This window comes from Herpailurus yagouaroundi, unplaced genomic scaffold, assembly GCF_014898765.1.
Source record: "Herpailurus yagouaroundi ecotype Mexico unplaced genomic scaffold, PumYag 141, whole genome shotgun sequence".
Classification (NCBI taxonomy): Eukaryota; Metazoa; Chordata; class Mammalia; order Carnivora; family Felidae; genus Herpailurus; species Herpailurus yagouaroundi.
This window is the reverse complement of record NW_024412396.1, coordinates 70,934,977-70,948,181: the sequence shown is the minus strand read 5'-3', so window position 1 is coordinate 70,948,181 and position 13,205 is coordinate 70,934,977. Positions and strand designations below refer to the sequence as shown.

The window sequence follows — 13,205 nt, the reverse complement described above, 5'->3', positions numbered from 1 at the left end:
CCCCCCCCCCCCCGGCTCCCCCCATCAGTGCAGCTCTCCGGGCGATGCCAGAATAGATGCCGGGGCAATGTCCCGCCGCAAACAGGGCAACCCGCAGCACTTGTCCCAGAGGGAGCTCATCACCCGTAAGTGTCCGCTGCGTGCGCGCCAGGGGCCGGAGGATGGGGCTCCGGGTGCCCGGGGCTGGGTACACCGAGCCGGGCGCTGCCGGGCCGAGCGCCGGGGCCGCCCGCGGGCTCACAGAGGCAGCTGCGTCGGCCCAGAGCATGGTGGGGGGCGTGGGGGGGCATAGGAAAGTTTCTTTGCAGCCCCGAGAGTCGGAGCGCTGCGCAGGCAGACGCGCCTCGGGCTCGAGGGCCTGCGGAGTGGGCTCCGGGCCGGGGAGGGGGCGCGCAGGCTGGAGGAGGTGTGTGTGCACGCGGAGCCCGGCTGGACGCTCGCCCCTCCGAGCGGCGTGTGTGGCGGCGGCGGCGCTGGTGGCGGGGTTTGGAGAGGAGGGGGAGGGGGCTGGGGGAGCGGAGGGGGAGGGGGGAGCCGGGAAGTGGGGAAAAGTTGGCGAGCGCGTGGGTCCGCTCTTACGGCGCGGGCGGAGGAGAGCGGGGTGCGCTCCGGCCTTGGGGAGATGCGGGGCTACGGGCCGCCGGCGGCTCCGAGTCCCCGGTCGCTGCACTCGGCCGGGCAGGGCGCCGGCCACGCCGGTCCTAGCATTCCGCTGCCGCCTTTCTCTCCCCTCCTCTTGCTATTTGCAAAAGAATCCAGCTGCGCGGCTGTTTGCTGGGCTCTTGCCTCCCCCCCCCCACACCCCATTTCCCCACCTCCGTCTGTCTCCTGGGATGATCTTGTCTTCTATCCCCCACTCCAAAAAAAGGTGGGGGGATTGGGGGCTGGTGAAAAAAAACCCGCCACGGGGAAAAAGGATTGCCAGCCAGGATTGGTAAGACAGGGATGTGCTTGTAAAATAGGAAAAAAAAAAAAAAAAAAAAAAAAAAAAAAAAAAAAAAAAAAAAGAAAAACAAGAAAAAAGAAAAGGAGAGAGACCTATCAATCTCTTACCCATCTTTCTATCTCAGTATGTTTCATCTCGCTTCTCTAAATAAACAAGGCAGGTCGCCGTGGAAATCCGCCGGCTGAAATCGTGTGGATTTCCAGCAAGGGGCCGGGCAGGCAAAGTCAGGCAGCGGGGCAGAGACGCAGCAGTTTCCAGCGCCCCAGTTGGGTTTATTTAGAAAGGGGAAAAAGCGAGCGCGAGCCGGCCAGGTACGGTGTTTGCAGGGGAGCTCGCTCCGAGTGCCCGCACAGTTGCAGGGGGAAGGACGGCTCGCAGCGATCCCGGCCCGGCGCAGCCCGCGGGGCCGCTGATCCGCGGCGCGCGAACATCTCCCCGCGGTCCTTTCTCTCGCGGTGCCTACCTAGATCGCCGTTGCGTTTTCTTTCTTTCTTTCTTTTTTTTTTTAATTGCAATAGAAATAAAACATCCTCAGGGTGCCATCGCGACCATGGACAGGTTGTGTTCCCGGAATCGTCCGAGCACCTCGTCGGGCTGGGGCCGGGCAGCCCGCGCGGAGGTGGAGAGGGCTGCGCGCCCAGCCGCAGCCGAGGACTGGCTGCGGGGCGGCCGAGAGCCGAATATTTATGTTATATTTTAAAAAATTTAAATAAATAAATAAATATATAAAGGGGCTCTCCCCTCCCCTGAACACCCAGCATAGGAGCCATCTGCTCGGAGCATTTGCTGCTGCCGTCTCTCCTTTGTTACAGCAGATACATTAGTAAGAATTTGTGGATTTATTATTGTTTTTTCGGGGAGGAGAATAGATTTTAAAGCGGGGTTCGCCTTGGGAGAGGGATGCGTTTTTGGTGGGAGGGAACAGAACTTCCCTCTTATTTTGCACCATTGAAGACTCACTGGTTGCATTTAAAACAAAATGTTTTACAACCAGACTTGAGCATGGTTTGATTAAGGTCCCTTTTTGGCCGGTTGACATTCTGTCCTTTTACCAAGCCGGTAGCCATCAGCTTATGCCTCTGCGCCCCCCCACCCCCTTTAGATGGTGGACTGGTGGTTACAATGTCTATATTGGCAGAGGTTAATTTCTCTAGGAGGCAATTTGCCCCTCCATACCCTCTGTGTAATTGTGAGGGGTTTTGAGGAGGGGGAAGTTGGGGGGGGGGGTGTTCGGGCAGTGGGGAGCAATCTTAGGGCTGCATCGCCAGGCTGGAAGCAGCGAAAGGAGTCGGGAGTGTTTGCAGTTGTGTTTAAGAGGGGGAAGAAGCAGGTAGGTTTGTTTTGCCTTTGCTCTCTCCTCCTCTGGCATTCCTGGGACAACAGGAGAAAGCCCTGGTCAGGAAGACTGGTGGCAGCTGGGCATGGGGGACAAGGCGTGCCTGGTGCAACATCCTTCCATCCTTCATTTGTTCCCCCTCTGTCTCTCAGACTTGCTCGGAGTGGTGCTGGGGACAGACAGCCGCTGGCTGCCACTGGAGCAGGGCGGGAGGGAGAAGATGAGAGGCAAAGGAAAAGAGGGGCGAGAAAGAAATCTTGCCTGCCTTTCAGGGGCACATGGAGCTCAGGGCATGTGCAGGGGGTCAAGCAGAGAGAGTGGTCCAACCAGTTTTCAGACAAGGCTATTTATGATCAAAAAGCAGCTGGCTTTTCTGTTTGTCCTGTGTCACCCCGGGAGGTGGGAGGGCAGAAAGGGGAATGGCAAGAATTAGATGCAGTTTAGGCTGCGTGGCCTGTGGAAGTGTCTCTACACAGTGATGCAGGAGTCGTGGGTTTAGGGTGCTGGAGAGCCCTGGCCAGCAAAATGAGTGCTGTCACAGGCCCTGACCCGGGGTTCGCATTTTAGATTTTAAATGTGAAAGGGACTGCCCCAAATGTGGTGTGTCTTCAGTGGGGTGGCAGCCCGTGGTTCTTTAGAGACGATGCAACTTAGCATAACTGCTGGTCTGGGAAACGGGAAGAGCACAGAAATAGCAGATAATCTTGGGGGGGGGGGGGCAGAAGAGCTCTGTAGTGAGCTGGTTAGATATACAGTCAGGGACGGAGAGAAGTATAAACCAGTGTGGGGGACAGCTGGGGATGGAAACCTGGGCTTCTGGTTTGTTTCAAAATATTTGACCCAGATGGGTATGGCTTTTAGAACCGGAGGACAGACACAGCTATTAATAAAAACAAACACAAAACAACACAGTGACAACAGTGAGGAGGGAAGAAGAAGGGGGCAGTGGCTGACCAGGCAGAGGGAAGGGTTGTGAGCCCACTGTGCCAGACAGGGAGAGTAGGGGGAATGAAATGCAGTCCAGTCCATGAAGGAGCTCCAAGGCTTTTCAGAGAAAATAAGATGTCCATGGCAAATTATACAACCCTAGCGAAGGTGATTTTTCAACAACCTACCAACAGGTTTCCTTGGAAGATCAGTGATTTTCTGTATGAATTCACGATTTTGCAAAACAACTAGAGACCCAAGGTTTGACACGGGAAGTTAGGCTAACTGTGTTAATTTCACGGTTGCCTTTTAAATTGGGTTTTGCTGTGGCTGTGTGTTTTGGAGGTGGCTGGCTTCACAATGACCTTAACTCTCTGGGGTATAGTGTATCTCCAGTTATCCACAGTCTTTCAAGATTGGGCCTCCGATAAATTTCACAAGCCATGGGCCCCTCTTTTTTTGGGGGGGGGGTGGTGGGTAGGGGGAGTGAAGTTTGTTTCCCACTCTGCACAGAAGGGAACCCCATATCATTAGAAGTGTGATATAAGTCAGCTGCTCTGATTCCACGGGAGAATAAAAATGTGTTCATCAGAGGTGTTATGCCAGGCTGATTTTATTCATTTGTAATTCACACCTGAGAGAAAACAGCCGTGAGCGTATTTTAACAACCCTTAATATTTTTAAAGGGTATTCTTTCCCTCCCTGAATATTATGTACATATGCATATTTCTTCCTTTAAGGGTGGGAGCTTGCTATCTGCCCGGACTTTGGCCTTGGCGATTTTTGTCTGGCCTTCAAAATATTTCGTAACCGAAAACGAATCATTTCTCAAGTACTGGAGCGAATGCGGTGGCTTTGGTGAAGCCTTAGGAACATGGAGGGAGGCTGGGGTCAGACGGCTGGGGTGGGACACTTTGCTGACCACAGTGCGGGACCAAAGGGGGCTTCGTGACCGAAGAGAAGGCCAGCTTTAGGTGCATCTGACGGTAATTGGCGTTAGGTCTCAGGTCAGATGGAAACACGCAGAGCGGTTCGTTTACAGATGCCAGCTGCTGACTGTGGAGCGCACCAGTTTCTAGCACCTTACCACAAGCGAGCTCTCGACGCTTTGAGCTTAGAGCATGTCTTCGACCAGCCTTTCCTTTTCTCCTTTTTCATCTCCCTTCCTGATTGCTTTGCATTCTCTGTTGCTTGTTGTGATAAAATACTTTTCCAAAACAAACTTTCAGTTGAATTGGCTTCTGGTTGATGGCAAGCCTGAAACGCCGCGCCGTGCCTGGTGCCACTTGGCAGCTAGGGGGAGCTCGGTGCCCGTGTCATGCCTTGGCGCCTCGCTACAATGGGCCAGGAGCGAGCTTCCGTGGGTTTCCACCCGCTGCCGCAGCACTTTGCATTGCTGCTGCAAAATGTCTTAAGTGTGAAGTTGTAATATTGATTTTCCTGCAGAGATTCGAGCGGGACAAAAATGAGAATATAAGTTTGAGAAATCATTTTCAAGCTATTGGCATTGATTTACAAGCCCTCACTAGGCAGATGGGGGCCTTTTTCTTTTTTCTTTTCCCGATTTTTTTTTTTTTTTTTTTAAACAGAATGGTTAGTTCGAACGGGTGTGTTTCCCCCTATTAGTCTGTGGTCTTGACTTTCTGCAAATTCCATTAGGTTCTTAAGGCATCCGTGATCAGATTGAGGGCGAGACTCTGGGAAGAGTATACATCATTTTGTCCATTTCTGTGTTGTATGTCAGAGACCCGGGGAACGGTCAAGAATCACTGCTTTTGGGAGTCATGCTCCTAAAACAGCTTGATGAATGGAAATCCTTTTAGCTCAGGTTTTATAACACTTGGATTCTCAATTCCATTTATTAGGTAATGTTCCCACTGTACTAAGGGAAATAGCACCATTCCCCAAAGATATCAAATGCCAACTCAAATAATGTGTAAAACTTTGTTTGGAAGGAGTATAGGCTTGCTAGACCCAGCGTTGCTAATACCTTTCACCCCCAACAGTGCCCTTAATGGATGGCTCTTAATGAGACTCTTTCTCTCCTAAATGTGTAATTTAGTGCTGGGGCATATATGTGCTTTTGATCACGGGGTTTCTGGATCTATCATGTCTTCTCCAAGTTCAAGAAATCTGCAGACAGCACAGTTAACCCCGAGTCTTGTGCTTGAGTTCAGTATATGGGCAGAAGAGGTTGCCCTGAGACTGGAAAGAGTGCTTTATTCTAACCTGAAAGAGAAATAAATTAGGTCAGACAAAAGCCTAGTGCTGTCATCAGCTGAGAAAGAGGCTTCACTCTCCAGTGCGGAGGGCCAGCAATTTATCTGATGATTTCTCTACTTCATTCAATGTTTGAATTGAGCCAGTCGCGAGCATATCGCGGCTCATTTGACAACTCAAGATGAAGTGGCACAGTCACCTCACAGCCTTGGGCTGGGCAGTGGCCTTCGGCCTGCAGAATATCGTTAAAAAAATTCAGTTTAGAAATAGCCAATCCTTCACCTTGGAACTTGGGAGAGTTTCGCGAGCTGTAACTGAACACGGACTGCAGATATGACGGTGCTTGACAAAAACAATGTATGTGGGGAGGGCAGAGATGGGGTTCTTGATCTTTGGGGACGGCCTCCTGCATCCCGTGTGGCTAGAGAAAGGCCCCTCTGGCTGTCCCGTTAGGGCCTACCTTTAGCGGAAGCTCTCTGAGGACTTGGGACTCCAGGTTTAATGCTGGGGTCACATCTGGGAGGACAAGGAAAAATAAACGCTCCTTGGGGACTGCACCCAGCACCACACGGTCAAGTTGCTGATGCCAGCTGAGCATCCTTCTCTGAAGGTGGTGGTAGCTGTAGGCACACTGACGTATTTTTTCATGGGGAGAGGGCACAGAGAGATACTGGGAATGAATGAATGTCACCCAGCTGCTCTGAGTATGGCTTTGTCGCTTCGCAGTGCTCTCCATTTACTCACACGATGGGGTCTGGGGTCCTGCGTGCCCTGTGGGCCCCCCCACCCCATTCCCTCTTCCCACAAATCTCTCTTCCTTTCCAGGGAGGCAGTGAGATCTGCTCGTGTTCTGGTCCCCATTTCTCTACCCCTCCCCAAGAAAAGCTGTTTGTTGATTGCCTCTTTTGAGCAGTACTTTCCCCAAGGCGTGTATAAAAAGTGCCAATAGCAGGCTATTTGGAGACCCGTGAAAGCACAGGGACACACTTCTTTCGTCTACTGCACGAGCCAGTGGGGGGGGGGGGGGGCGGGGGTGGGGAACAGCATCGGTTTTACTGGCAAAAGTGACACCAGATCGAGGTTTGATTAATGGTGCTGCGTTCATCGGGACTTTGCGTCCGGCATTTTGACACACGCAAGTCTTTTGTGTAGTTGCTGAAATTCAAGAAATTCTTTCTTTCTTTCTTTCTTTCTTTCTTTCTTTCTTTCTTTCTTTCTTTCTTTCTTTCTTTTTTTTTTCCTCCAAGAGAGCTGATAATCTGCTTGGGTGTTGAATTAGCCAGCCCGAGTTATTTTACTAGAGTGAAATCCCAGACCACACAAAATTAAGTAACTTCAAAGTAAAAAAAAAAAAAATCCTCTGTTGTATACAACTTTTTTTTATGACCTCCTTCCACTGAACTGCAGAAATACAAATACATTTGTGAATGTGCTGGTGAGTTCTCTACTAAAACAACGCGCATAAATGACTCGAGAAAGTTGAATGCCAGTGTTGCTGTGATTAGCGTGTGCTTCAGAAATGGATGTGCTGCTAAGAAAAAAAAAATTTTTTTTTTCATGGGGTCATGTTTAAATTTCTACCTTGGAAAGGAGATGTTGAAAATGGCTTCTGTCCTTCCTCTGTCGCTCTCAGCCTCAGAGAATGTCCTCCGGCTAAAGGCTTACAGGCTGGTGTCCTGTAAGGGTCCTTCTTTTCTTCTGCTTAGCACCTTTGAAAAAGCATAGCATTAAATAAAACAAATCTCTTCATTTGGCCTCAAAGCGTGCTTTTATATCCTGTCATTATGAGCCCTGTTGTGGCTCTGCAGATTTAAGGCATTTGCAGCTTTGTGGACTCTGCTGAACGTGCTTGGAAGGGTTTCTATGGTGGTAAATCTTTTTTCTTTCTTTCTTTTTTTTTTTTTTTTTTTTTATTTTTAAAGCAACTATTTTATTTATCAAAACATAGGTCACTCCATTCTCTGGTTTTGTGGAGTTGGCTTTTTATTAGTAACCTTTTAGTCATGGACAGGATCTGTGAGCGCACCTGAACGCTGTTTTCTTTATTCATTTCGCCCTTTTTTTTTCTTTGGCTGCCTTTGAATGTGTGAGACCAGGCCCCCTGAGCTCAGTTTTTGGAGTTCTGGAGAGGTGGATGCGGTGGGGGGGAAGGGAAGGTCGGGTGATGGTCTTCAGTGCAAGTTGGGATGTTTTTCAAGGAGCTGTTGTTGAAACCAGGCTGGGTTGTGTAGGGCAGTGTGTGCACGTGGGGGGGTCCTCTTCCCACCCTCAGACCTCCCCATCCAGCCTCTGTCACAGGGCTGGGTGACTGAGATTCTTCCTGTACCCCCAACAGGAATCCCCGCCTTCCTGGAATGCAGGCCAGACTCAGGCCTTCCCCTGCAGGCCCCGTCAGCCAGACATGACCCAGGTCATGTCCACGGGTTGCCCAACAAGGAGGTGTCTTCAGTCTTCTCCCTGTCTTCCTACCCGGCTGCCAGAAATCGCGACAGTTTCACTGGAGGCTCCAGCAGGGGTTGGTGTGGAGCAGAAGGGGCCTGGTGGGGTGGTGGCCCCCACGTGTGCCCGTCCTGACAGCGGATTTGAGGGCGGTAGACAGGAGGCCTTTGGAGCATCTGGGAGAGGCACAGGGTCTCGGCCAGCAGCTCCGAGACCTGGACCGGCTGCACTGCTCAGTCCTCCCGAGAGGGCAGGGGGTCAGGTGAAGGAGCTCACCTGTGCCAGGCGGCCTGCTTATACCTGCCAGGCTGTGTCCTCCCAGGGCCAGAGGCCACCCTCGGCCTTGCTGGCTGCAGGAATTCGGTGGGCAGACGGGGCTGGGGCCCGGACGGTGGCTCCCACCCTCAGACGTGTTCTAACCCCTCCTGGCCCCGTGAGGCCATTCCTCCTAACGCGTGCCTGGCTGGGCTGATGTTCTGCTCTTATCTCCGCTGCCTCTGCCGGGCACTTCATTATTCCCAATGTTCGGAGAACTTCATAAAACCTCTTGTCGTGCCTTGAAGCGCCATCTAGTCATAGATTATTTTCTCCACCAAGAATTGATTCCTTCTCTCTCCCATCCACCCGTCTCCTTCCTCCCCTCCCCACGGTTGTTATTTTCTCTTGGATCCAATAAATTAAAAATTGATGGCAGCTCAGAAAGTGTTGTGCTCCGTCGAGTGCGCGTGTTGGTGGCGGTGTCGGTGCCGCCTGGAGTCTCGGCCCCTCCTGGAACGTTCTCAGGGAGGAGAATGAAAAGATCCCTTCACAGATTATTGGTGAGCATGGCTTCCGTCTTCGTAGGAAGCAGGTGTAAAGTCTCCAGTCGGACGCAGAGCTCTGGCGGACAGATGCTGAACATTTCTCGTAAACATGCGTACACATCGTGATGGCGGCTGTGACATTGGTGGCACACGATTTTAAGAGCCTGGCACCCCTCCCCCCACATCCTTCTCCTACCCACTCCCCCATCACCGAAACAATAATTCTTCATAGGTTTCTCTTGGACTGGGGCTTAGCGGTTAGGGATTTGGATTTGAATCGGTGCAGGGTAAGGGCGACATGGGCCTGTGTGCTGTATGTGAAGCAATGCACACACACTCTGGGGACAGCAGGCGGTCGGCCCCTTGGCTGGAATCCCCCAAAGGGCAGGTGCATGGGCAGTTGTTACAGATGGACCAGGGCGGGTGGGGCCCTTGGAACCCTGCGTGTGGGGGAAATCACTGGCCAGGTAAGGCCCTGCTAAGCCTTTGCAGCTGCTGGGGGGTCCTGTTGGCTGCTTGGCCGGGTCGGTGTTAACGATGTCTTTCCATTTCTGTCTTCTGCCCCAAATTCCTTCCCAGCAGAGCTAAGGCATGGGGGAGTTTGTCTTAGGCTCAAGCGCTTCCCCATCTACTTGACAACAAATAACCATTATTATTTGCGAACCCTGATTTCATTGCTTCTAAATGCGTTTATCAGCTGGGCGGAGGCCTACCCTTGTAAATAAAATGTGGTTTTGTTGTAAAAGAAAATTAACTCTGTGTGTGTGTGTGTGTGTGTGTGTGTGTGTGTGTTTGAGAGGCAGGATATGTATTTGTCTGGGAGCTTTAGGATTTCGTAGTTCAGAACTCACCCCAATGTGACAGCTGACCCTGCGTCCACTCGTTTTTCCTCTTAATAAGTCAAACATTTTAGCAATCCCTGTACTTTATTCGGCTCATAATAGTGAGAGCAGCAAGCAGTATTTTCCAGAGCCGCCTGACAGTTGGGGAGCTTTTCACGAAAGCAGAAATCCTCCCAGAGGAAGGACCTCATCTCTGCCTTCTTTCTTTAAGGCCTGAGTTTGCCGGACAAGGCAGCCTGAGGGGCTGGTTTGTTGGGTGGGTCTGGGAATTCGAAAAGCTGTTTTTGTTGTGTGTCTTTTCTCTTTCCTGGTGGTTTGTTGTCTCTGGGTGACCATTTGGGCCACTCCGGCTCTTCCAGCAGAGGCATGGGGTCAATGAGCTGTGTGGGGCCCTGAGGCCCCAGGTGCCCGCAGGACAGGGAAAGGAGGGTTCCCGGAGGGCCAGACGTGTCTCCCTTTGCCCTTCCTTGAGCGTGGCCAAGTGGCTTTTTCTCCTTTTATTTCTTCCAGCGTCGATACGGTTCTAAGAAGGGACGCACACGCGCGCGTGCACACGCACCCCACACACCCGGCTTGGTATCCGCCTGTCGGCGGAAATGAAACCACAGCCCGTCTTTGGGGGTGTCTCCGAGGGCTGTGAGCACAAGCCTCCAGGCTCAGCCAGCTGTCTCAGTCCACCCCCTGCGACCCAAAACTTGACAGTTGAGGGGTTCATGCTGACTCTGTTCCCTGAACTTTGGGGGTGATGTTGCCACCTTCCTGGGAAGTATCTCACCCGGCAGGGCCCCACACCCCAGGGCTGGAGAGAGGAAACCCCATTCTTGGAACTGTCATCTTTGAGTTTGACTTTCAACACTGACAGTGGGAGGCAAGATTTGTTTGTTTCTTTTGCCCCTGGCCCTCCCTAGGAGGCTGCTAGCTGGGCCCTGGGCCCTGGGTCTGGGAAGTCCGGGTTCAGAGCTGTTCTGTGGGACACCCTGCAGGGCTGGCTGCCCAGGAGGCTTGGCTGCAGAGGGGGGCTGGGGGGAGGGGCGGTGCCCAGAGTCAGGACTGCAGCACAGTGAAGGGTTTTGGATACTTTCAAACTCAGTGCAGGGTATTCACAGGGCCTGCTGCATGAGGAAAGTGAAAAGGCGGAGAGAGCCAAATAAAGGAAAGAAAACCAGATGTTGCCAAAAAAAAAAAAAAAAGAGAGAGAGAGAGAGAGAGAGAGGTTGAGAGAGAGAGAGAAAGGAAAAAAGTGTTGGTACCCAGTCCTTAGCAAAGGATAGTAGGCAGAGTCAGGAGAGCTTGGGGACAGGCAGGCTTCCTTGACCTTTGCTAATTTTGAAAGAAGTCTGTGTTTCTTTTGAATTAAAGGGACGAATTGAAATTACGTAGCTTAAACCCTGGGAGCAGAGAGGAGGTGTTGGAGCTTTCTAGAGCTCCTCCCAGGGGAGCGGACAGACAGGGCTGAAAAAGTTAATGAAAAGCAAAACAAAACACAACAAGGAAAAGAAAGATTAAACTATTGAGCAGCAGGAAACACCTCCCGGTCCTCAGCGAGGATGGTCACGCTGGAAGGGTGGCCGCCTCGGTGACGGTGACGCAGCAACGTGCCAGGCCTCCTTGCGAGTGGCAGTTCAGACAGGACTGGGTCCCGCCACCCTTCCCACCACGGAGCTTGGAGCTTGCCCCGTCTGTCGGAATGCTCTGTTTCATTTTGTACTTTTTTTTTTTTTTTTGCTTTTCATCTCATTTCCTTTGTGCTTCTCTCTTTTTTTTTTTTTAACAAAACAATATTTTGACATCCTCCTCCCATTTATTAGAGCTCCCTCTCTAGAAATGGCGCACAATACATCCTTATATTTCTAAAGAACTGTTTTCACAGCCCTCTCCTTTGGCTCTGAAATTATGTATATGTAATTGGTAATTAAAGGTGCGAGCTTTTCAATATAAACAGTATTGCTCAATGTTAGATCATTAAAGGGAAAAGAAGCACCGAATAATTACCTTTTTTACATTCTGACAAACCGTTCGCAGGAATCTGGGTCCCCCCTACAACCACCGTTCGGGCGTGAGGGTTGTGATTACATTTGAGCCATACCAAAGCATCTTTTCGTAAAATAAATTGGTAAATTAATTATGTATCCAACTCCTTTTTAAGTAAATTCTGGATTTCTTTCTTTTTTCTTTTCTTTTCTTTTTTTTTTTTAGAGTGTAATGAATGGTTCCCAGGGCTGGCTTGGTGAAAACTGTTTCTCTTACCTTTTAGGTTCTTTGTGTTAGAGGTATGCCGGCAACAGATTTAGGATTTCCTCATCTTCGTGGTATTTTTGTGCTGCCATGGGTCTCATGCATGTCTCCGTGTAATTCACGGAGGAATCTGTCTGTTTTTCTGTAACCACAGGCAGGATCTCAAATCGTAACTTCCCTTCCCAGCAACACCTGCGTATCAACCTGTCCACGCGGGTTCGACCATGTTCTGTGGATTACACAGCCCGTTCTAGATTCAGCATCACCCATGGACTCTCACAGGCCCTGAAGAAGCTGTGTTTAGAAAATACAGAACAGTGATTTATATGGAGGATAGAAGATGCCACAGAATTTTTTCCTTAAATTATCTGTTCTTTGGCTCTGGCCCGTCAGTCACTTCACTGCCACGGAATGTGTTTTCCTCCCTTCCATTCCCTCTCTCTGTTCCTCTGTGGTTTTCATCATCCCTCACTAAATACCATACAACTGAAAATCTACCTGCCTCCTCGGGTCGCAGACCTCTGGCTGGCCCTTGGCTTTTCTGAGGACCCCGGCACTTGCTCTGTCTTTACGACCAAGTCGTTGGCTCCTGAAAAATTACAACCCAAGTTTGCTCAGACCCCGAGGGAGTGTGTAACCTCGTTGCCCACTTCCCTTATTTTATGACACTTTCGGCTGCCGAGCCCTCCAGTTTCCCCCCTGGGGGTTGCTGCTTTTTGAGGCATTTATTGGCTTCAAAATATTTGGGTCCTATGTCTCCTACCAAAAAAAAAAAAAAAAAAAAAAAAAGGAAATCTATCTGCTGCTAAAGAAACGTGAAAATGTACAGCCCATTGAAAGTGTGGCTTGTCATCTGCCAAGAAATGCGTTTGGAGCCTGAACAGTTTTTTTGTTTTTTGTTTTTTTTCCTTTTCGTTTTCTGGGAGTGAAAATAAAACCAACCAACAAAAAGGACAGTGGGGGAGTTGATGAGTGTTGGGAAATCTACAAAGTGGTGGAGGGCTGACCAGGAGCAGGGTGTTTGGCAGGAAAGCCGGCTCCCCCTTTCAGCCAGCCGACTCTCTCGGCGTCCTTTCCCCGGCATTGTGTTTTTCTTCAGCATTTCTTTTTGAACCAACACTCACTTGTTGCTTTCTGAGCATGCGGGCTTCTTTCTCTCCTAAGGACTGGCTGCCTGACGCCCGTCTGGGGTTCTGCTTTCTTGTCTGGGGTGCAGCCAGGTCTGAGGTAGAGGAATACAAGCAAGGCTCCCATGAATGGGGAGGACATGAATGAACGGTGGAAGGGAAGGGGGGAGGGGCGGCCGAGCCAGCCCAGGCAGGGGGAACCGGCTGGAAGCTCTCAGCCTCGGCTGCCCACTGGAATCACCTGAGGAGTCTTAAAAAAAAACAAAAAGACAATCTGACGTTTGGATCTCCCTGTAACTGGTCTGGGCTGCCGTCTGAGCACTGTGTGTA

At 50.8% G+C, this 13,205-nt stretch overlaps 1 protein-coding gene across 4 annotated transcripts in view; it reads left to right on the top strand.

The window, feature by feature from the left end:
• The first annotated feature begins 7 nt into the window (after positions 1–7).
• BCL11B (BCL11 transcription factor B) overlaps positions 8–13,205 on the top strand; it is a 97,432-nt gene continuing 84,234 nt past the window's right edge. For all 4 annotated transcript variants that reach the window (XM_040478201.1, XM_040478199.1, XM_040478200.1 and 1 more), the window contains exon 1: positions 8–125. In XM_040478201.1, the coding sequence (XP_040334135.1) occupies positions 68–125 (58 nt within the window). In that variant the 5' untranslated portion in view covers positions 8–67. The remainder of the gene's footprint in view (positions 126–13,205) is intronic.